The sequence below is a fragment of the Dermacentor andersoni genome, chromosome 10 (assembly GCF_023375885.2).
Source record: "Dermacentor andersoni chromosome 10, qqDerAnde1_hic_scaffold, whole genome shotgun sequence".
Lineage (NCBI taxonomy): Eukaryota > Metazoa > Arthropoda > Arachnida > Ixodida > Ixodidae > Dermacentor > Dermacentor andersoni.
Genome location: NC_092823.1, coordinates 96,450,886 through 96,473,441, shown reverse-complemented (window position 1 = coordinate 96,473,441; position 22,556 = coordinate 96,450,886). Strand labels below are relative to the sequence as shown.

Below are 22,556 nucleotides of genomic sequence, written 5' to 3'. Positions count from 1 at the left end.
TCTCCGAAAATAATTTTTAAAAAAAGAAAGCAGACATAAGTGATTCCAACGGATCCTAATCGTTAACTATGTCAGCAGCATGCACATAGAAGACCGCAAAATAATTTTTGAGTGCCTTGAAAAATTTTGGGAGCTTTCTGCGGGATAACTGCCAGAAAGGGAGCAGCGTTAGTTATGTTTTTTCAGTTTACGAGCGGGGGCAAGTTAGGCAACTGCACCTTTAATAAATGTGATTTTGCTAAATTAAATGTTCAGCTTACATATATTTTTAAGATTCAGTGATGGTTATTAAGGCGGAAGCCTTTAATGGCTCATTGTCAAGGTCATCAGCCATTAGCAGAAACAGTCACAGTTTTTCAGCCTCCTGAATGGTCTCGGTGTCGTGACGTCACTGTCGCGAGACACGAGTGTGCGCCTCCTGATTTGCTCGCGTGCATGATATCACTGTCGTCAAGTGCGGGTGTCCGAATGGTTCGGCGCCGTGCGGGATGACTCATCACATCGGCACACATGGCGGCGGTGTGTTCGACGGTGCGCCCTGACGTCACTGTCGTCAGGTGCTTTAGGTGGCCTCCCGATTGGGCGCTGTGTGGCTTGACGTCACTGTTGCGAGCCGCGCATCGCTGCCGTATGCTTGGGTGCGGTGTGGCGGTGGCGGTGGCAGCAGTTTGCGGTATCGTGTGGGAAGGATGGCTCGTCTCGCCAAACGAGTGTCTCCAACACGCGGCGTGCGGCAGCCGCAGAATGCAAGCGGTGCTCAAGGGAGGCTGAGCGTATACGCCGCAAGCATCAGGGCGCCGAGGCGCGTCCGACGCCACTGAGTCCAGGGGCGCGGTGGGCCAACGCAAGAGAGGCAGTGCGTTCGAAGCGACTCGCTGCATCTCCGTGTAACAAGGCAAATGCAGCTCGGAAGCGCCGTGACCGCGAGCTTGCCGCAGCAGGCCGAGCACCTACAAGCCAATCGAGCGAAGTGGATGATGAGGATGGAGAAGTACATCCCCACGCCGCCATGGAAGACGCGTCTCCTCCTGATCCACAAACGGCGCTGTAACAGTTCCAGGCGGCCACAAACTACTTTAACGTACACCTCGTCCAGAACGAGTTCGGCGCAACGCGCTCTTTGTGTGATCGGCTGTGGTTCGCCATGGACCCCCGTATAGCACCCGAATGCAGTCACCACCTACTGCGACAGTACTTTCCCGGGCGGCACGTAGAAACGTTTGTCGCGTGCCGAACGCGCGTAGAATCGCCTCGGGCCGGTAAGATCCCCAAGTTCTCGACTATTAACGGCTACGTTTACCCACCCAAGCCGGCACACCTACCATCCCTGAACACAGTAAGCGAGAGTGATCTCCCCCCCCGTATCCCGTTTATGCAGATCCGGCGGTTGCTGTACCACACGTCGGGCCAAGTACTTACATATCGCAGCTATCCTGGTTGTGGACCCACTAAAGCTCAAGGGGTTTACCGGGCATGAGCTGCAAGCCGGCATCCTCACAGATGACAGCTTTGAAATGATGGACTCTGAAGACATCGAAACGATAGACGTAGGCGTAAACTACGTTGCAGGCATTTAATAAACAAACAAACATTCACATAGCAGTGTACAAGTTATATGCCTCCGTTGTGTTTCTGACGCAACAAATCGCCATTGGCAATGATGTCAGGCTTCCGCCGTTTCACACTTTAGCCTCGACAAAGTGTCTTCCGTTTTTTTTTTTTTTTTCAAGAAAGCTCTTCAACAAATACATCATTCGAAACCTCATCTTGTTTGTGATACACGCAACTCCTCTTCTGTATGGTAGATATGTATATATATATATAGTGATGTTCGAAAAGCAAGAACAGGCTTTGGCCGCGTCAAACCGCCTATATCTACATATATTCTGTATTTATATAGCAAAATTGCGTTGGTTTACTGATCCTAACGTTTGCTGATATTTAGCCAGAACATTTCACGGATTGATGATTATAATTCAAGATGACGGCATCGTGGTCTTTGCGAGGAATCATCCTACTCATACAAACTTATGCATAAGCTGATCAACATAACGTAAGAACAGTTACCTTCCAGATTAAAGCTATATTTTTTTCCCCCTATAGTTTTTGTGCTCAAATATCGGGCACTTGGCGGCTGTGAATAATTTAAACAGGTTTGTAAAACTTACGTAGCGTTGTCTCTACAATGTCGTTTGTTTTCCACAAACCCCTGATTTTCGGTGCATCATACATTGCGGGTATGTACCCTATTTTAAGCTTATCATCCGTATTCTACTTTGGATGCTTCGTTTGTGCCGTCGACGCTCTTTTCACAAACACCACGATGAAAATGCAAACGTGAACACGTTGTTTTATTCGTAAGATCTAAACAAATTGCATCGTAGATTCACCTAATTACTTATTATGATCAGAAAATTCGCAAAATACCTAGATAATTTGTTATTGATATCTTTTACGGTAGATACTTTAAATACCATGTGCCAAATACCTATTTCGCCCTTACTTATATAACAGACCTAACACTTGCATCACCGCCCGATTCATGGCCGACCCACCGGAGTCGGTTGCTCCATTTCACTAGTGACCAAGAAGAACAAGATCTGTGCGTCACTTATAATGTTATTCTCGCCTTCTACAGTGCGGCTTCGTGTGGCCTCCGAGATAAACGGGCAGATGCCGCTACCAACAATATCTCTGTGGAAAAAACGATACCTTGAACTCACTGTTTACCAGTGCTCTTGAGCAATAGTGCAAAAAATGTATGTCTCGCATGTACCATGCCCACGATCTACGCGGTATCTTTTTTTAAAGCGAAGCTCTTTATGGCTAGGTTCCGGCGGGTCTCTTCTCCATGACATAGACCAACAATTTTGCATGCGGGGGCCGATCCCGTAGACAGTTCATTGCCGGGCCGACCCGCGGCAGAAGCGACACAGGCGCTAAGCACTCCCCATACGGGATCGATTCCGAAGATAATGCAATGCCCGGGTCGAGCCGCGGCGGAGGCGAAACAGGCGTTAAGCCCTCCCCATACGTGGGTCGATACTGAAGGTAGTGCAATACCGGGCCGACCCGCGGTGGAGGTGCAGTTCGCTATTAAGGGGTCCGCATACACAGGTTCGCTGGTGGTCGTTCACAGAGTGGAACAACACTGATTTTTTTTCTTGTTAAGGTGTAGCTCATATAAAATCCCTTTTATTTGGCAGCGCTTTCGTCACTACACTATACCTCAACGAATGCACCGTGCGCAATTTGGAGTGAGCTCATGTAGAGTTGACTTCGTGGAAGGCGTGCTGAGCACGATTTCCCGGTTCTCCTGCACTCGATGCTCCGGAGGTGAATGCCTCGTGCCAGATATCGATAGTAGGCGATACCCGCTACGGTTTCTTCGTGGCTTCGGCATTGCGTTGCTACGAGCACGAGACAGAGAGAGAAATAGAACACAGGAAAGGCAGGCAGGTTGACCGGACGCACGTCCGGTTTGCTACCCTGCATTGTAGGAAGGGGTATGGGGATGGAGAGCTCGAAGTCCAAGGATAACAACCCAGCAGCGAAGGCTGCTTTTTATTTGATTAGAATGCGAAAACGCCCGTGTTGCTTGCATCGAGCGGACATTATAGAAAAAAGCGAGTTGGTAATAATTATTCTGCATTCTCCCACTATGGCGTGCCTCATAATTACACCGCTGGTGTGATTGTCACAGAGTATAGCGCCGCTCTAGTTGATTCTTGGTGCGGGAACGTGAAAATCTCCCGTTTTGGCTTGAAAAGTTGCTCTAGCTGACATAAGAAGGTGACGAACAAGTCCGATGGCTAATTGGTTCTCTGGGCAGGTTAGTTTCTTCTACATCTAATGCGTTAACTTGCTTTCGATAATATCTTCTTTTTTTCTGGTAACGCGTTTTCGGACAAACATAGCACCGTCCACCGCTGCCATTTCATTGTCAGGAGTTCGTGCTAACACGATTTATAGCGGTGCGAAAATTAACCACCCGGCCGTTTACTTCAAACCAATTTGTTTGAAAAGGTTAAATGTCCGCTTTAGATAACCGTGTTCTTTCGTTTATCCGCATCCATCCTTCTTTTGTTTTCTAGGGTCATATTGCAATAAGGAGTCGCGCAGTACTTACACGACCTAAACTAGTGCCACACCACGTGAGGTGCGTACATGTTACGCATAACTTACGCTAGGCTGAATGCATTTGCTCCTAGGGAGCACAGAGCCGTCAACAAACCGGGAATATATGAAGCAGATCTGCTGATCAATTGGCGCCAATGCCGACAAGAGAAAAAAAACAAGGTGGGGTGGCGAATGAAGTAGCTCTGGAAAAAAGGGAACATACACCTGTGCTTTGTGTGCAGGAGCCTAGCAACATAAATAAACATACACAAATAAATTCATAAGAAGGAGGGGCCGGAGGAGCAACCAATAAAGATGTCATGCGTAATGATGTAAGCAGCGACACCACCACCCCACACTTTCACGTTCTGCTGCTACATGTTTTTTTCGCGTTTCGCAAGGCTCTCATAAATTTTCTTTCCGCGTGCGGTGATGATCGTGTGTTACGGCGTGATGAAACTCAATAAGACCACATAAGTGTTAGAGTGCGATTCGGCATGTTTTGCACTTGGCGGGGAACACTAAACTGAAACCAAATTTTTAGGAGCGTTGTAACGCGATTTGCTAAGAAAAAAGCCTTCCCGGTCTTCGATAAGCCAAACGAAAATTGTTGTGTTAACGTGTGTGAACGAATATGATGTCGGTGTCTTCCTAACACCATATTGCTACGGTCACTAACAATGAAAAAAAAAAACAAGTAAACAGAAACTTGCACAAGCAAACCGTACCAGTCGACCAGCTCCAAAGCATATGAAACCGGTATTGTCCATACAGCCCTTAGTACTCATACTAGAATAGGCTTCAGTTGTCTAGTGTCCTTATAAGGTATGTGCTATAAAAGATGTTGAGATTGTGCAGAAGGTAGTGTGCTTTGTACGCCGCATTACGGCATATCCTTTTACTTACCTATGCATTTCCATCCATTAAACGCAGCTAAGCACTACCAATTGCTGATTTTCTTTTGTATTTTCCACCACTTTATTGCTTGCTGACGTAGGTTTTGATTGCATACTACCTAAATTATAGCTAACAACCTTATACACGTACAGGAGCACTTTGCCGCCTTCAAACCTGCTACACTCGTCATTCCGCATGATAGTTTGCACTTCTTTAGTGCTTAGTGTTAGTGGATTTTTTAAAGCGTGCCCTTTTGCTCATTGCGAACCTCATGCACGGACCACCCTCTTGCAATTTGTTTGCCAGTCAGTACATCGAATGATCCCCACATTTTCTCCCAGTAATAATTGCATCTGACCAGCACTCCTGCTTGACATAATCCGAAATATTTGGTTTCTTTATGCACCCTGGCACCTGTTTATGTTTTCCACTCCATGTTTGATTTTATTTTCGCAGCACCTCAATATTTTGCATACGGACGCAGGCGATTAGGTGTTGTACGGCGTGAATAAACCTCGAATAACGAGCCACCTCTTTTTAAAAAAACATTCCGGTACGCGTGGTGCACGGTACACCATAATGAAACTGAATATTTATTTCCCATGACCATTTTCTAAGCTTGTCTCGTGGCCAAATACTGGTTCATAAACATTTCAGGGTACTTGTAAAGAAGTAGGTGGTTTGAAGTATTTTTATTAGAATACAAATGCGGTTTCCAATTCAGGCTGTGAAGGTGTTTGGACAGCGAAGAAGCTGTTAACAAGTATAACGATTACCCATTCCGATATACGCTTAAATTACTGACGGGGTGACATTCACATGTACTTTCTCTACTTATAAGCCTAAGACTTTTCAGCGGCCTCCGACTTGGCTTGCGCCTCTACTTCGGGCTCCTGCAAATAGTGGACCAGAGAGAAGAGGAATCCGCCGCGCCTCGTATGCACGCTGCTCTTCAGGAGTGCTCACTGTACGGGGCCTTCCCCGCATAGCACTGTCACAACACAAATCACTTCCCAGGTGGGGTCTCCTTTTACGCACGAAACTGTAGTTACGTCACTCCCAGCATGATACGTTAGAGTCAAGCCGCTGTTGCAACGGCACCTTGCGGAACAGTAATCTTTACCGAGAAACGTATGCGGAAGCTGTACGTAACTCGTATCAATTATGCTGTTCGGATGCTTGTTTTGAGCTCCTTCTTTATTGAAACTCCTGCTGTTCTGTATGTTGTATGAGTGATTCCAAAAAATACATGTTCATAATTACCGATATAAACCGCAGAATAACTTCCTACAGCTCGTTTTTAAGGCAACACCGCATTCACTAGAGGCGCTTTTGTACCGCTTCGAAGCATCGAGCTCGTGGCTGAGTGCTAGCGTCTCCGTCTCACACTCCGGAGTCCCTGGTTCGATTCACACCCAGACCATCTTGCAAGTTGTTTTTTATTTATAAAGTGCCTCCCGGGATTTATCGCTCACAGCCAACGCCGCCGACACCGACGACACCGGCTTTTCTGCGACACGAGCTCCTTAACGCTGTCGCATTAAAATGCGCGCGCTGTTCACTTCACATTGCTGAGCTTTTGTAGCCTCTTGGACCAAAGTTCTTGCACCAAAGTTCTTGAACCAAAGATCGGTGACGTCCCCAATCTTAACGCGGCGGCACACGAGGCTGCGCGCGCGCTTACGGACCGCGCGGCTTCACCCGCCCACTCGGAGAACAAGGACGCCCCCACTACATACAATGAAATCACTAAACACTTCTACCTAACGTAGAGAGTAAAGCACGCCGCCCCACGCGCTCACTCGAGCTCAAGCGGTAACACTCAGAATGCTACAGACTCATACCCCCACACAAAACAGAATACACCATTACATGCCTAAGCTCTACGACAAGTCTTATTGCACCAATTGCAATACATCCCTTAACGTCTATCATTTACTCTGGCCGTGCTTGCAAGCTCACATAGACTGCGAACAGGACAAGCGCATATTTGAAGAAGCAATCCGGAACGAAGAACTCGCTCCCCAGCACTGGGCCGTCCAGCAGGTCAACGACGCAGCCAGGAAACTCAATTTCCCGGTTCCGTCGTTGGAGACGCCTACTTCATGAGAGCCCAAAGCTCTCGTGCCTGCAGGACCTCGAATAAAGTTGATTTCCTTCCTTCCTTCCTTGTAGCCTCTTCCTTACGGGGGTATGAGTCATTGCATTTGAGGGCATGAGCTCTACATGATGATAGTTTTCTGTCGATGCTTGGCCCCGAAAGAAATCCTGGATCCTGGCCATATGCAGTCTCGCAGTAAAATACCAACCATTGTCACTGCAGTCCCTTACAGCACAACTCCGTCGTTCCTTGTTTAAAACTTAAACAATGGTCGTTCAAAAACAATGTATCTACCCATCAAAATGTTGGTGCTTCCTTAAGAGGCAACTTGCCTTGGTCACAACACGTTAGCAAGACCAGTAGGAAAGCATTAAAAAGGGGTTATTTTATAAATATTGCCACTCGAACAGTTCGAAAGACAATAAGCGGTTCTTTTATATAACGCATGTTCGGGCATACGTATGATATGCATCATCTGTCTAGTGTCCCTCATCTTTGTGTACAATAAAAGAAGTTCAGGAAGTGCAAAGGGCTGTGCGCTATCTATGCCGCAAATGCTTAAACTTTATTCGCACAGGTCCGGCTTGGCATGTCACCCTGAATGGCTTTATTGCAGCAAACCTGATATTATGCAGCATACCTTTATAGAGAGTAGCAGATTCGACGTGCACAGAAACCTTCTTGAAGTCAACTTCGATTGGTCCTTACCCTTCCCATGATACTGTCCCTTCGGGCGTCGGCACTAGGACACAAGAATAGGAAGGTATGAGATGGAAAAGTTAATTTTGTAAATTATAAAAAACAGACTGCCATGTTAATTTTATGGTTTTATTTTCCTCAATACGAAAACAAACATATTTACTTCAAACTGAAAAAAAAACGTTAAGCCTGAAAATTAGTATTACCTCTTAGTATTCATTTATCATCAACATTAAATTGCAAAATTATATTTAAGTACATTCTTCACTTTTTACCTACTGCCGCCCGATTCAGGTCCGATTCGCTGTTGTGGGTGCAGCCAAATCCGAAGGCTTGAAACCAAACCAAACAAAGTCACAAATACAGGAGACACATTTCCGTCCTATCCTCTGCTATCCTTTTAACGCTGCACCACATGTGCCCGTTGCGCAGATCTTTTTAAAAGTTTGGTACAATACGATAGCCTCGTTGCGTTGGCTTTTGTATAGAGAATAGTTATCACTTGCTAAATTTTCTTGCACCCTACTTAGCATGTTAAAACTATTCTGCACTCGGACACATTGTTCTTTTTTTCTGCTTACGACCTGTGCAATTCCTTACCTAGCTATTTTAGTTTCTTTAAGCTGAAAAGTTTACCGCACTTGATGAAATTGCAACTTCCTACCGTTTTTTTTTTTTGTAATGTCGTTTAATTTCTGACCTTTTCCGCTTCGAAATGTGTAGAGTCTTTCAAATGCTCACTACATTTCTTTTTTATTTTTCACCGTTTCTTCGATAGCCACACGTGCAACAGCTTTTTCAGGTTTACAGTATCTATAGAAAAGCTTTGATGAGTAGCTCAGATGATATTAGGCGTTTATTTGAGGTTTCAACGTAGACGTTATTGGTTGTGGTGAAAAGTGCCGAAAAAGTTACATGCAATGTTTACCTAACGTAATAAAATAAAAATAATCAAATAGGATAGAGCATTTAGTGAGAATATTACGATATCCCCTTATGCATCAATATACGCTGGATTGAGATATCCATTGCAATGTTTATTACTGCTTGTTCCAAACAATAGAATGTGCATCGTTCCTGAGGGTTCATCGCCGCTCCTTCAGCACAGCTGAACGAGGCCGGAAACTCCTCCTCATTTCTGGCGGGTTTGTTGCACAGCAAAGCGTCGGCCGGATACAGCGATTACCGCCCACCGCGCAAAACTCGAAACAGCCTGCGATGTAGAACGACTCTTCCTGGGTGTATCCCGGGATGCCTCCTGGCGCCGGCAGAGTGGAGATGGCTAGCCGGGCCTTCTCGGTTCCCCCTGCGTCGGCGAACGTTTCAGAGAGTGCGTTCTTGCTGTGCACCTCGTCGTCAGTGAAGCCCTGTAGCTGTTTCCTGACGCACTCTAGGCGGCTGGTGAAGTTGCCGAAGGACTCCTCCGACCCCCACGTGGCGGCAGCGCCGGTCCTAGTGAGGTTGTTAAACGATGGCTCGAAGGCGTGGGTCAGTTCGTGTCCCAGTATTTTTCCTATGGCGCCGTAGTGAACGGTCGCTGGCACCGCCTGTGGCACAAACGGGGCGTTCATGATCGCCGGCAGGATGGCCATGATGTGCATTACAGGTATGTAATACGTGTTCAGCACGTATGCCTGGTAGGGAATTTCATCACGATAAACGGTCACTGCGGATTTGTTTAAAAGCCGCTTCTTCTCATCAAGGCGTCGCTGCATTGTTTTGAACAGCCACTAAATGAATGGCTGAGAGACACCTAGATCCAGGAAACTATGGTACGCATCGAGTGTCTCGTTGCTTTGGAGATGTTCGGGCAGAGGAATCATTGTGACTAAGCTATCTATCAACGTGCTTGACGGCGCCTGTGGCTGTTGATTGGTCCATCCACGAGTCGTTAGCAAAGTTTTCTCGTGTAGCCTTCTTCACGGCGTTCCATGTGTTATTCGTGTAATTGATGCTACGGTGTAGCTCCAGGCTGTCGACGACGAACCGAGTGATGGCGAATGGAGCAACCAGCGAGCCGTAAATATCTGAGGTCAGTGAGTCACTGCAATGGCTAAACACGCTAACTTGGGTTCATGCAAGATAGACGTTTTTTATTGAAAACTAATCTTGGTTGAAATTCCTGTATAAAAGTGCCTGCATGGTCGAAATTCCTGAATAAAGACTCCTGCACACCCAGTCAGCTTCCTCACTGGATTTGTTGGAGAGCAACTCGATGGCAAGTGGCAAACAGACCATGCTCTCGAAAGAAAAGCTTAGATGCCCTCCTTTAAATACAGTAAGTGACTGCACCAGCGTAGGTTGCAGATCCTTTAAAAAGACAAGCGAATTTAGCATGACATTTAATATTTATGGTGTGCTCCTGTGTTTAGCGTTAAAGATGAAAGCACGCACGATGCCTCTTGGATTTAGTGCAAGACATAGATTTAGAATAAATGAAAGCATTGGCAAGGACAGCAAGTGCTTCTAGCGGTAGACTAAGAATGTGAGTGTTAAACTACAAAGCATGGACACTTTGGTAAATTTGTGTGCATTTTAGCGAATTATATAGAAAATTGGGGGCAGCATGTAGAATAGCATCTTACGAAGAAAAGAATGCGCAAAATCTCCTGAAAAAATACACATTTGAAACGCTGCTGCTTCATAAGATCCCTAATTTCATTATATCTGCCTATATATTGTTACGTAGGAAGACGCAGACGAAAAGCTACATACAAGTATATTTACAAGAGAATGCGCCGTACTTGGCCAAGAGGCAACAGCCCGCGCTAACCTCCAATCGTCGTCGTCGTCTTCTCACTGCTCGCCTCTTTGTCATTGCAAATACTGTTCCGTAGCACAACCCCCGGCTACAAAAGCGCCGTCCCGGAGCAACAAAAGGACGGAGTCGGAAGCAGTGTAGTAGGCCTTGAGCCTACTGACATGCACGACATCACTAGATGCCAGAGTAGAGGACAAGGTTCAACTCACAGGAGCAATTTCGTACGTCACAGGCATCACCTGGCGCATCACCATACCTGTGTATCGCGAAAGGAGCTCTTCTGAAAGTCCGACGTGACGAGAGGGCGACCACAGGAGCACGAGCGCACCAGGCGAAAACTGTACGTCATGGTGGCGGGCGTTGTACTGACGCTGCTGAGTGTTTTGCGAGGCCGTCAGTCGAGTACGGGCAAGCTGGCGTGCATGGTCGGCGAGGGCGATGGCGTCACGCGCATACTCGCTTGTTGAGATCGCAGCAGGAGGAAGTGCCGTGTCAAGGGGTGAGCTTGGTTCGCGACCGTACAGTAGATAAAATGGAGAAAATCCGGCGGTGTCGTGCCGGGAAGCATTATACGCAAATGTTACGTAAGGAGCAGCAATGTCCCAGTCGTGGTGGTCCTTGCAAACGTACTTGGACAGCATATCGGTAAGAGTACGGTTTAACCGCTCTGTCAAGCCATTGGTTTGATATTGGTATGAGGTAGTCAGCTTTTGTTGAGTTGAGCAGGAACGCACAATGTCGGCGATAACTTTCGAGAGGAAGTTACAACCACGGTAAGTAAGCAGCTGTGGCGGGGCGCCATAAAGTATAAAAATGTAATGCAAGAGAAAGTCCGCGACGTCAGTGACGAACCGGTAGGGAGAGTCCGCGTGATAGCGTATCGGGTGGCGTAATCAGTTGCGACCGCTACCCATTTTTTTCCCCAGAGGATGACGTGTAAAAGGGACCGAGGAGGTCTAATCCAACACGTAAGAACGGTTGCACAGGGATGGTGATCGGCTGGTGATGACCGGCAGGTAGCAGCTGAGGTGTTTTCCGACGCTGGCAGGGATCACAGGCAGCAACATAGCGTCGGACGGAGCGAGCGAGACCAGGCCAAGAGAAGCGGCGGAAGAAGCGGTCGTACTTGCGGGTTACCACAAGATGTCTTGCAGTGGGTGCGTCATGGATGTCAAAATGCATAGTCTGTCGTAGATGTTTTGGCACGACAAGAAGACCATCAGATCCGTCAGGGAGGAAGCTCCTTCGGCACAGAATGCCACCATGGAGGACGTATCGGCGAACGGATGCTTCGGTAGGTGTAAAGCGCAGACGCTCGATGAGTTCTCGCAGTGATAGGTCTCGGTACTGCTTATCGGCGATGTTAGCGGAGGCAGGCACTGAGAAAATGCCGTAGGCGGTACTATTGTCGGCGTCGTCAGGCTCGCCTACCGGGTAGCGGGACAGGCAGTCAGCATCCTTGTGTAGTCGGCCAGATTTGTAGGTGACCGTATACAAATATTCTTGGAGGCGTAAGGCCCAGCGACCAAGTCTTCCTGTAGGATCTTTCAGTGAGCATAACCAGCAAAGCGCATGATGGTCTGTGACAACGGAAAATGGTCGGACATATACGTTTGGGCGGAATTTCGCAACCGCCCGAACTAGGGCCAGACACTCACGCTCAGTGATGGCATAGTTGCGCTCCGCGGGTGAGAGGAGCCTGCTGGCGTAAGCGATAACATGGTCGTTGCCGCGCTGGCGTTGTGCCAGTACTGCGCCAATTCCGTGACCACTGACATCAGTACGGACTTCGGTAGGCGCAGAAAGATCGAAATGGGCCAGAACTGGAGGCGTTGTGAGAAGGTCGACTAGATGCGAGCATGCAGAGGCCTCGTTATCGCCCGACTGGAAAGGGGTGTCTTTTTTCAAAAGCTCGGTTAGTGGTCATGGTATGGCCACGAAAGTTTTCACGAAACATCAGAAGTACGAACAAAGGCCAATGAAGCAGTGCACATAATTGGCACACTTCGGAACAGGGAAGTGCGTAACAGCATGGATCTTGCCTGGGTCCGGTTGCACTCCGTTCGCGTCCACGAGATGCCGAGGGATGGTAATCTGGTGATGGCCGAATTGCCAATTCCATGCGCTGATTTGCAGACAGGCTCGACGAAAAACGTTCAGGACTGCTGAGAGGCGCTCGAGGTGCGTAGCGAACGTTTGGGAGAATACTATAACGTTGTCCAAGTAGCACAGGCACGTGGACAATTTCAAACCGTGAAGAAAGGAGTCCATCATGCGTACAAAAGTGGCAGGAGCGTTACATAGACCAAACGGCATCACTTTGAATTGATAAAGACAGTCCGGTGTTACAAAAGCAGTCTTCTCGTGGTCGAGATCGTCCACAGCAATCTGTCAGTAGCCGAAGCGAAGGTCAATAGAGGAGAAGTAGCGAGCACGGTGGAGACAGTCAAGGCCGTCATCAATCCGAGGTAGGGGATACACGTCCTTTTTGGTAACCCTGTTAAGGTGCCGATAATCCACGCAAAAGCGTCATGAGCCATCCTTCTTTTTTACCAGTACAACAGATGACGCCCATGCACTACATGGCGGTTCAATAATGTTCTTCGCAAGCATTTTTCGAACTTCTAGCTGCGTGAATAATTTGACGATCGGCTGGTGACACTCGATACTGGCGACGATTTATGAAAATGTCAGATGAGGAGCTCTCGCAGTTTCTTAACATCACTTGACGGACAAGCGAGTTGGGGGTGGGCCGAATAAAATTTGGCCAGTCACTGAGGGTTGATTGCATAAATACAATAGAAAAGCTTCGGTATCATAGCATCTCCGCTATATCTGCTCTGCAGACTCCGTCATCACTAAAGAAAAGTGTACAAATTTCCTGCTTCAAAATACTACAAAAGTGACGATTTATATACAAAAAGAACAGTTTTGCTTTTGCATATGGCAATCATTGGTGTCAACTGTAGATTGCAAACCTCTTCCCGAAATTTGCGCTGTTGTATATCATTATATTAATTTTATTACTGCGACCCTTGGCTTGCGCTGTCGCTTCTGCACCATATCTGAAAGAGCGTTAAACTGTTATACTTTATTGACCCTGCCGTGTATTTCCTAGACAGAACAAAGTCATTTAGTTCCCACAATTACATATTCTGATGAACTTTCACGATGATTTCGGATTTGACTCTTAGCTTTGAATTTTAGGCAAAGAAAAGCTCGATAAGAAAGTGCTAATATCTCTGTCTCACAAAACAAAAAACTAGGTGAGTTTACAGAATTCACACGTGCATTAGTCAGAATGATAACACTGTACTAATAAAGTGTTCAATTACCTGAGAATAAGCTATTATTTCTAACTTATACGTTTTTCAGTACGGCTACTAAGAATATTCAAATTAAAGTAAAATTTCCGCATTGCCCTGCATTATATTCTCTTCGAATTTGCCTCTTGCCTTGTCCGTTTAGCCACACCCATGGTGGCTAATTCCCCGCAGTGGGCAAGCGCCACGGAATAAAAGCAGCAAGCAAGCTACGAAAACCCCGTAAAGGGCACGAGCAGTGATACGAGAGGAGAAAGAAGAGAACGGAGCCGGCCTCGAGCATCGCGTCGCCGCCATTGCATTGGTTCTGTGATCTACCGAGGATACCATCCTTACGTACGTCATGGCTGTCGTGAACATGCAGATAGTCCTTGTCCTGGGGATCCTGTTTGGCGCAGGCCGGTTGCTGGTTGACAAGCTGTCGCGCCTCGCGTTCCCTTACTGCGACCACCCGACCAAGTGCTTCGACTACGCGGAGGAGCTGGCCGCCAGCGTGGACCCCAGAGTGGACCCGTGCGATAGCCTGTACGACCACGTCTGCGGCAAATGGGACAGGCAACACCCATTTATTCTTCCGAGTATGGGGAGTCAATTCTCTCTGCTCCAATCTCGCGTGCTGTCGTTCGTGCTGGGTGAGCTGGAGCGTTCGCCACCTGAGCACCCCGTGCTGTCAGTGCGAAGGAGCCTGACCGCACTCCAGAGCTGCCAGACAGTTTACTCGGAGAGCAGAGAGGACACAAAGGTGAGCTATAGCTTGGTGCGATTGAGCTACGGAACGCTACACGACAGAACGCGACGGCGGGCGGAGTCATTTGAGGTTGCTCCTCGTACTCTTAGTTCACGAGGCTTCCTCTCGCTTCTTAGCTAACGTACGTCACTACAGCGAGCGTGACAAAATAGAGCAAAATTGGACGTTGATGGTCCATCGTAGATGTTTACATACCGTACTGACAGCTTGTTAAATGCGGATATCCTCACAGTAACGCAAACTCATTATATTGAATAATAGGCGATTTCTAGTTCCCCCGAGTCAATCGCTCTCTAACACTTCTTTTCTACGAAAAGCTCTCGCCTATAGATAACAAAAGCGTTTTGCCAGCAACGTTGTAACAGTAACATTTTACAATCGCGCGACGCAATAAATGCAACGTTAAGGCCTCAACTTTCGCATCTAACAACAAGGTCACATTTTTAACAAAGTCGCAAATGTAAAAAAAGACAATAATTATAGCAACGCTTTGAAAATGGCAAAAAGAACATTCCTTTTCTATCGTGCATGGAACACGAGCAACGGGCTTTCCCGCGCTAATGAATTGAAGTGACAGTCAACTTAATCCCTCTGCCAGTAATCTTAATCTAAGCACTAATCAATTTACACGTACGAATGGCTAACTCTTCGACTACGGGAAAATGGGGGGAAAGCGAAGCTTGTCCTGCGCGCACCTGAGCTTCGCCACGGTCAAGAAACCTACAGGTAACGGTGCCTGATTGCTTCGGCCTACCACTGGTTGTTGTAGATTACCTGCGCTGTGGTGGCTCTGTCGGCGTGCCGACGTTGAGCCCTTTCACGGTCGAGTTCTGGCCGCCCCTCGTGGAGCGCTGCCTGTCCCTCGGGGGAACCCACAACGTGTGGCCGTCCCATTCTTTTTCCGAGACCAAACTAAACGAAAACGAAACCGGTGCAGAACGCATGAAACCCTTTTCCGCTGCCCGCTCCCTCCCCTGCGGTAGTGAAACGGCTCTGATTGGTTGTGCGCGCGGCGTTGGCGTGCCCTTATAAAGTTGGAATCCTTGGTGATGACGCACGCTCTGGCGCAGCTATGAATTCATCCAAACGCCCATTCCCACAGCTGCTCGGTTCTAGGAGCAAGCAGTTTGCTTGCGTCGCCACGACAACGCCACTTGTGAGCCAATACAAGCTTCGCTTGAAATGCGGTTTAATTAATCAAAATACCAGCCCAATTACTGAAAGCGCCAGCGAATTTCCTCAAAGCAGTACCCACTTCAAGAACATTCCAATTTGAAGCTTTTTAGAAGTAGTATGCGCGTATACTTTTATTCATATAAAAGGGCAATGTGAGAGACAAATAACTTTCCTCTCACGCAAATAACGAAAACTATTGGTCGCTTTTCTTATTTGTGTTAGCAGACCGGCTCGCACAGCAAATTCACGTAGACAAGTCCGACAAAATGGTCAGCATTAGATCGTTAGAAGAGTAAGTGACGCAGGTGTGATATTTTCTTGGATATCACCTGAAGCACCAATAGTGACTCGGTGATGATCACTATGCACAGACAGGCCTTGGTTATTAGTACAATTCACTTTTTCTGCTGTCGCTATGGGCAGCCTGCAAACGAACACGTCGTTATCAACGTTTTTCAAGTGCTAATAAAATTAGCAGTGAACTGCATGATACACCTGAGAAGGTTAACTAGTGGTCAAAAATCACTATGGTCAGTTCAGTATTCTCGCACTCTTGAGCACAATAACGTTATGGATATCAAATAAGACGTCAAAAAAAAAAAAACGGTGATTCAACCACGCCTGTTAGGAAATCGTGTGGCTAAGACGCTAGTGATTATGAATCACTTATTTTCTGTGTGTGTGGTGGTAACTGTAATTCGCGCATTTCGGAAAATTGTATCAATAGACCTGTCATAAGATGAAGATTTTTGGTATCAGTGCCTAATCATGGCATCATAGTAATCACAGTACCTAATCATAGTCATAAGCGATCACTAGTGATGCACTCAGTTCGGTTCTCTCCTACTTTCATGCTTGTTTCCTACATTCATACGTTCAGTTCAAACACGCTACGTTGGAGCCCCTAGCCATCAAGAATCACGATCTTCAGCATGACGGAAGTAGTTTCATTCGTGCAGGTCATCATTGGTATCAATGAAATTGTCATAAAGTGTGCATTTTTGTTATCATTGTTAAATGATAACGCCTAGTCATTAGTGATCTCTAGTGCTGCGATCAGTCCGGTGTTCTTGTACTTTTATTCATTATAGCATCATGAATGTCAAATGAAAACACTTTTAACGAGCAATTCAATTATGGTAACAAAGATATGCTATAGCACAGTCAGTAGTAATAACGCATCACATTGTTCTGTACGACAATCGTAGCCTTTTGGTGCACGTCCGTATTGATAGGTTTAATTATGTCTCTGAGTCAGTATTTTTTCTGCCACAATTGCTAACTCATAGTGTGCAATCATTCGTGATCGGCAGTGACTCATACATAGAACCCCCTAACTATTAAAGTTGAATAGCTGTTGGAGTAAATTTTTATTACTATGATTGTATGCTGTATGAAATTAAGTTAACTGTAAAGTGAGGTCATCACTATAGTGATAATAACAAGTCTGCATAATTAATTGCCATTGGCCCCTAAATGGAGAACTGCACCTCCGCTGCGCGTCGGCCCGGCGTTGCACTATCTCCGGCATTCTTTCGCACAATTATGAATAAATATAGCCGGCTTTCCAGGCGCTATGTCCCCGCAGGTATATTCAGCTATATCCGGCAATACAACTGAAATAATCTACGATTCTCTTCACAAAATCAATTCGCATCACGTAAATTTATGACCAAATGTGGCCTGATTACAGAGAGTTTTTTTTTATTGTGGGAATTCATTGTAGGCGGGGAAGCTTATGCAACACAGTAGAGAGGGAAGGAGATGATGGAACATAGCGCACATGTATTTCGACATTTGGCTCCATTCTTGCCTACTGTGCTCCGTAAGTCGTGTTTTTCAGTGTCACGCAAAGAGACATGGACCCCTGCAACTCACCCACTCTTCTGATCCCCGCAGGTTCTGTTCGACGTTTTCAAGAAGTTCAACTTCCAGTGGCCTTCCTTGGCACTCCCCAGCGACTTCGACCTGATGGATTACCTACTGGGCATGTCGCTCGAGTACAACCTCGCGACGCCCGCATTGCTTAGCCTCACACCAGACCTAAAGACCGACAAGCGGTATGGCCTGCTTTTCGATATCCAAAACAAGATCGACAACCATACTTTCAACGCAAAAGTCATAGCCAGTTGCATCTCATCGGTTGCGCCATCTGCGACAAGCGATAAAGCTTCGAAATTTGCCAAGCGAATCCGCTCCGTTTTCTCAGACTTGTTGACTGCCGTGAACGCCTTGTTTCCCCCTCAAAAGATTACGCTCGTCTACACTACCATCGAAAAGCTAGCGAACAATACCGCCGGGCACAGCACGGGAGAAACCTGGCTCAAGGTGATCAACAAACGCCTACCCCGTGATCAGGCTATCGGCAAGAGCGAGCATGTGCTGACATTAAACAACAGCGGCCTGCTTCTCAAAACGATCCTCGACAACGCGAAGCGGTCCGGCTACGCTGATCTCGTGCTCTTCGCAGGCTGGAATATTGTCGTCAGTCTGCGTGCTGCCTTGTCATCTTCGCTGTTGTACTGCATGTCTGGAGGGGATTCGATGGCCCAGCTGGCCTCCATGGCTCTATGCTTGAAGTACACGAACCAGGTTTGGGACCGTAGAGTTTGTTGTCTTAGTAGCTGTAACAGTCGACCTTAAAAGTAAGTGGCACGTGCCTGCTGACAAGAAGCTTAATACCTCCAATGTCTGATAGCGCCACATGTTAATCGAGTTTCCGGACTGAACAGCTGTAATGTAGTGATGTACCAGCACTATGTCAGTGTGCGCGAACGTTGTTAGTTACAGTTGTACTGACGGTGGCTGACACCACTCCTTAATTATATATTTATGACATGTCGCTTTCAGGAAATTTCGACATCAAATGCAGGCTGAAATGAAGAGCTCTTTATCGCATCAGTAGAACGTTAGAGCCCACCATACGTACGTGGCTACCACCCGCATTAAACTTACATGGGTGGCAAGTTCCTAAGTCGTTTTATATACAAAACGGATATAGCGTTCAGAAGTGCGACAGTGATTCTGTTAGTGGCCATGTTTGACGCATTCTAACATTTCACATCGAATTCTGAGAGCAGTTGTTTACTCATTCGAGTAAAACCTATAAAAGTACCTCAAACTTTATCGCAGTACAAGGGCACCGGTGTGCCTCTGCGTAACGCTATCAATGTGGGTCAGCTTGGTCTCGCAGTGATTCGCTCTGATTACATGTTGCTGAGCTTTAACTAATCGTAATTGTAAAAGTACTGAGACAGACTATTGAGTTGTACTGTTTGGACAACACCCCCTCCCCCCCGCGTGCTTGGGCACTGTGAACGAACCAAAAAATAAATTTTTCCTTGCAAAATGATAATATCCTTAACGATTCTGTTGGGCGACTCCACCCTTTCTTGTAGCCTATCATGAATCTCCAAGTGTGCCCAAAAGCGTGAGGCGCGAAACATTTGTCAGGAGTTCAAATTCACGTTTTTATCCCAAGTGAAGGCGGAATTATTGAGCCACTTGATGACTGTATGGCTCTTAGTCGATTGGAAAGATCCCTCGCACTCACTGAGCTTCGGAAAAAAATTGGGTTGCTTGTTTCCTTTGGCTTTCTATATTTCCGGGTCGGTATCACTTAATTGAACTCCTACTCCCTAGTAGACATTTTCTTAACCACCAACTTCATGCGCTAACAGGAATGCATCCACCATGGTTTGGCAATTAGCTTACCCTATTTAAAAATCATTAAGGAAATTAAAGCTAAAACAAAGAGTACGGAAAACCAGCGCAGTGTCACCTTCGGCTGATATTATCAGAATACAACAAGCAACGCGCAAGTGAGGACGCGTGCAGGCTGCCTTCCCTATTGGGAACTCTAACTCCTTGTTTTTGCAGGGGTCTCTTAACTCCCACACTAGTTCGACCACTCTGGCGTGTTCTCGGCGCCGTCAGATGAAATACGTTGCGAATAATATTTAGAAAAATAGGTCAGCACTGCTTCATTTATCCTGCGTCTACTAACCGGAGCAACAGTGAAAAGACCAAGATATATGTACGAAGATATACCACGTACGGGAATATTTTAACGGAATAGGGCAGAACACAAGGAATTATGTGTTTAGGTAGATTAGATAACCTTCTAACAAGTTTTAAGAGTGCTGCTGCACGACATAAACAAGAACCTAAGGAGATAAGTATGAAGGAACTGCCAACTCTTCCTCTTGTTTAAGGCGTGCACCATTATCCAACTTATGGCTTTACGATACAGTGAAATTCAGTGATGAGGAGCTCTGGCATAGTCATGCAATATTTACCAAGTAATTTGAGGTGCCCGAGCTAATAATGTTGTAGTAGTCGTTTTGGCTGCCATATTTCGTGCTTAGCCTAAATACGTAGCCGCGAACACACCACGCCTTGCTTAACACGGCTTTCCTTTATGTATAGACAGATATAAAACTGGTGATCTTATGAACCAGCAGCCTTTCCGATGGGCATTTCTTCACGAGTTTTTAGCATCGCATTCATTTCTTCATATGATGCTATTGCACATAATGCTCCGCATCGGCAAGCAGCTTTCAATATAATGAGCTGGAATGCAGACAAATTTACCAGATCGTGCATGTCTTGTAGTATAACGCCCACAATCTTAGTCTGCTGCTAGAAGCACTTGCTGTCTTTGCCAATGCGTTGATGTATTTTATTCTATGTATTGCACAGAATCCAGTAGGCATCGTGCGTGCTGTCACCTTAAAAGCTAAAGCACAGCAGCACTCTCTGGATATTAACATGCTAAATTCGCTTGCGTTCTTAAAGGATCTGCAACCTATGCTGATGAAGTCACTTACTGTACTTCAAGGAGGGCATCTAAACTTTTCCTTCGAGGGCAAGGTATGCTTGCCGCTCGCCACCGAGTTGCTCCGCAATAGGTCCAATGTCGCAACTGGTTGGGTTTGCAAGCGTCTTTACACAGCAATTTCGACCATAATTACTTATGAATAGAAAGGCTTTATCTTCCATGAACTTGAGTTAGCGTGTTTAGCCGTTGCAGTAACTCACTGACCTTAGAAATTTACGACACGCAGGTTGCGCCGTTTGCCATCGGTCGGTTCATCGTCGACAGCCTGGAGCTACACCGTAGCATCAATTACACGAATAACACATGGAACGCCTTGAAGAAGGCCACGCGAGAAAACTTCGCTAATCTCTCGTGGATGGACCAATCAACAGCCGAAGGCGCCATCGAGCACATCGACAGCCTTGTCACAGTGATTCCCCTTCCAGAACATCTCCAAACCAACGAGGCACTCGATGCGTACTACGGTTACCTGGATCCGAATGTCTCGCAGCCGTTCATTCAGTGGCTGTTCAAAACAAAGCACCGACGCCTTGAACAGCAGAAGCGCCTTCTAAACAAATCCACAGTGACCGTTTATCGTGATGAAGCTATTTCCTACCAGGCATACGTGGTGAACGCGTTTTACATGTCTGTAGTGCACATCATGGCCATCCTGCCGGCGATCATGAACGCCCCGTTTGTGCCACACGCCGTGCCAGCGGCCGTTCACTACGGCGGCATAGGAAAAATACTGGGACACGAACTGACGCACGCCTTCGACCCGTTGTATAGCAACGTCACAAGGACCGGCGTCGCCGGCACGTGGTGGTCGAACGAGTCCTTCGACGATTTCACCAGCCGCCTAGAGTGCGTCAGGAAACAGCTACAGGGCTTCACTGACGACGAGGTGCACAGCAAGAACGCACTCTCTGAAGCGTTCGCCGACACAGGGGGAACCGAGAAGGCCCGGCTAGCCTTCTCCACTCTGCCGCCGCAAGAGGGCATCCTGGGATACACCCAGGAACAGTTGTTCTATGTCGCCGGCTGTTTCGAGTTTTGCGCGGTGGGCGGTTACGAATGGAACAAAACGTCCCGGTACCCGGCCGAAGTGCTGCGGTGCAATCTACCTGCCCTGAATCAGGAGCGGTATGCGGCCGCGTTCAGCTGTTCTGAGCGTTCGCCGATGAACCCGGCGGAACGGTGCACATTCCATTGATTGGAACAAAGAAGAATAAACCATACAATGGATATCGCGTGCCAACAGAGAGGGGACATGGTAGTATTCTCAAGTTATGATTTTTCCTTTTTAAGTATACCTATTTTATCAAGTAACGTCCACATTGCTTGCAATGTATTTTATGGCACTGCGTAGCTCAATTGGTACAGCATCGCACGCGTAATTCGAAGTCATGGGATCGTTCCGCACCTGGGGCAAGTTCTTTTTATTCCACTTCTCCATTAATTTAAAATTTCTTTAATTTGCTGCGTAAATACAAGCAATTTCCCCTATGTTGGCGTTGCTGTCAATGTTTTTTAGCTCCTTATGATGATGCCATAACATGTCAGTAACATCTAATAAATTCTTGAATAAACCGTAGCCCTGAGTAAGCTGTTGCGGGTGTACCTAACGAAAAAATGGTGAAAAACGGAATGAATTGCCCTTCCACTCTATGAAGAAGGATGTCCAACGAAGCTGTGAATGTGGGCCGCTTAGTGGCGAATTATACCTCCGCCGCGGTTCGGCCCAGTATTGCACTATCTTCGAGATCGGCCCGCGTATGGGGAGTGATTAACGCCTGCTTCACCTCCGCCGCGGGTCGACCCGCCATTACAATATATTCGAGATCCGCCCACGTATGAAAAACCTTGGAGGACGCTTAGGCTTCGCCTTTAAGGGTGGAACGCGATAGATT

At 46.9% G+C, this 22,556-nt stretch overlaps 1 protein-coding gene across 1 annotated transcript; it reads left to right on the top strand.

The window, feature by feature from the left end:
* Positions 1-11,312: 11,312 nt before the first annotated feature.
* On the top strand, positions 11,313-21,981 carry LOC126546021 (neprilysin-1-like). The gene is made up of 5 exons (XM_050194079.3): positions 11,313-11,350; positions 14,151-14,236; positions 14,299-14,642; positions 17,724-18,416; positions 20,891-21,981. Exons 1-5 carry the CDS (start codon positions 11,313-11,315, stop codon positions 21,857-21,859), a joined length of 2,130 nt encoding a protein of 709 aa, XP_050050036.2. The 3' UTR covers positions 21,860-21,981.
* Positions 21,982-22,556: the final 575 nt, after the last annotated feature.

Coding starts and splice junctions, on each gene's coding strand:
- LOC126546021 (XM_050194079.3), top strand. CDS start 11,313: ATGTCGGCGATAACTTTCGAGAGGAAGTTACAACCACG. Junction 14,237..14,298: donor ACCGAGGATACCATCCTTAC/GTACGTCATGGC, acceptor TGTTTGGCGCAG/GCCGGTTGCTGGTTGACAAG. Junction 14,643..17,723: donor AGAGCAGAGAGGACACAAAG/GTGAGCTATAGC, acceptor TGATCCCCGCAG/GTTCTGTTCGACGTTTTCAA.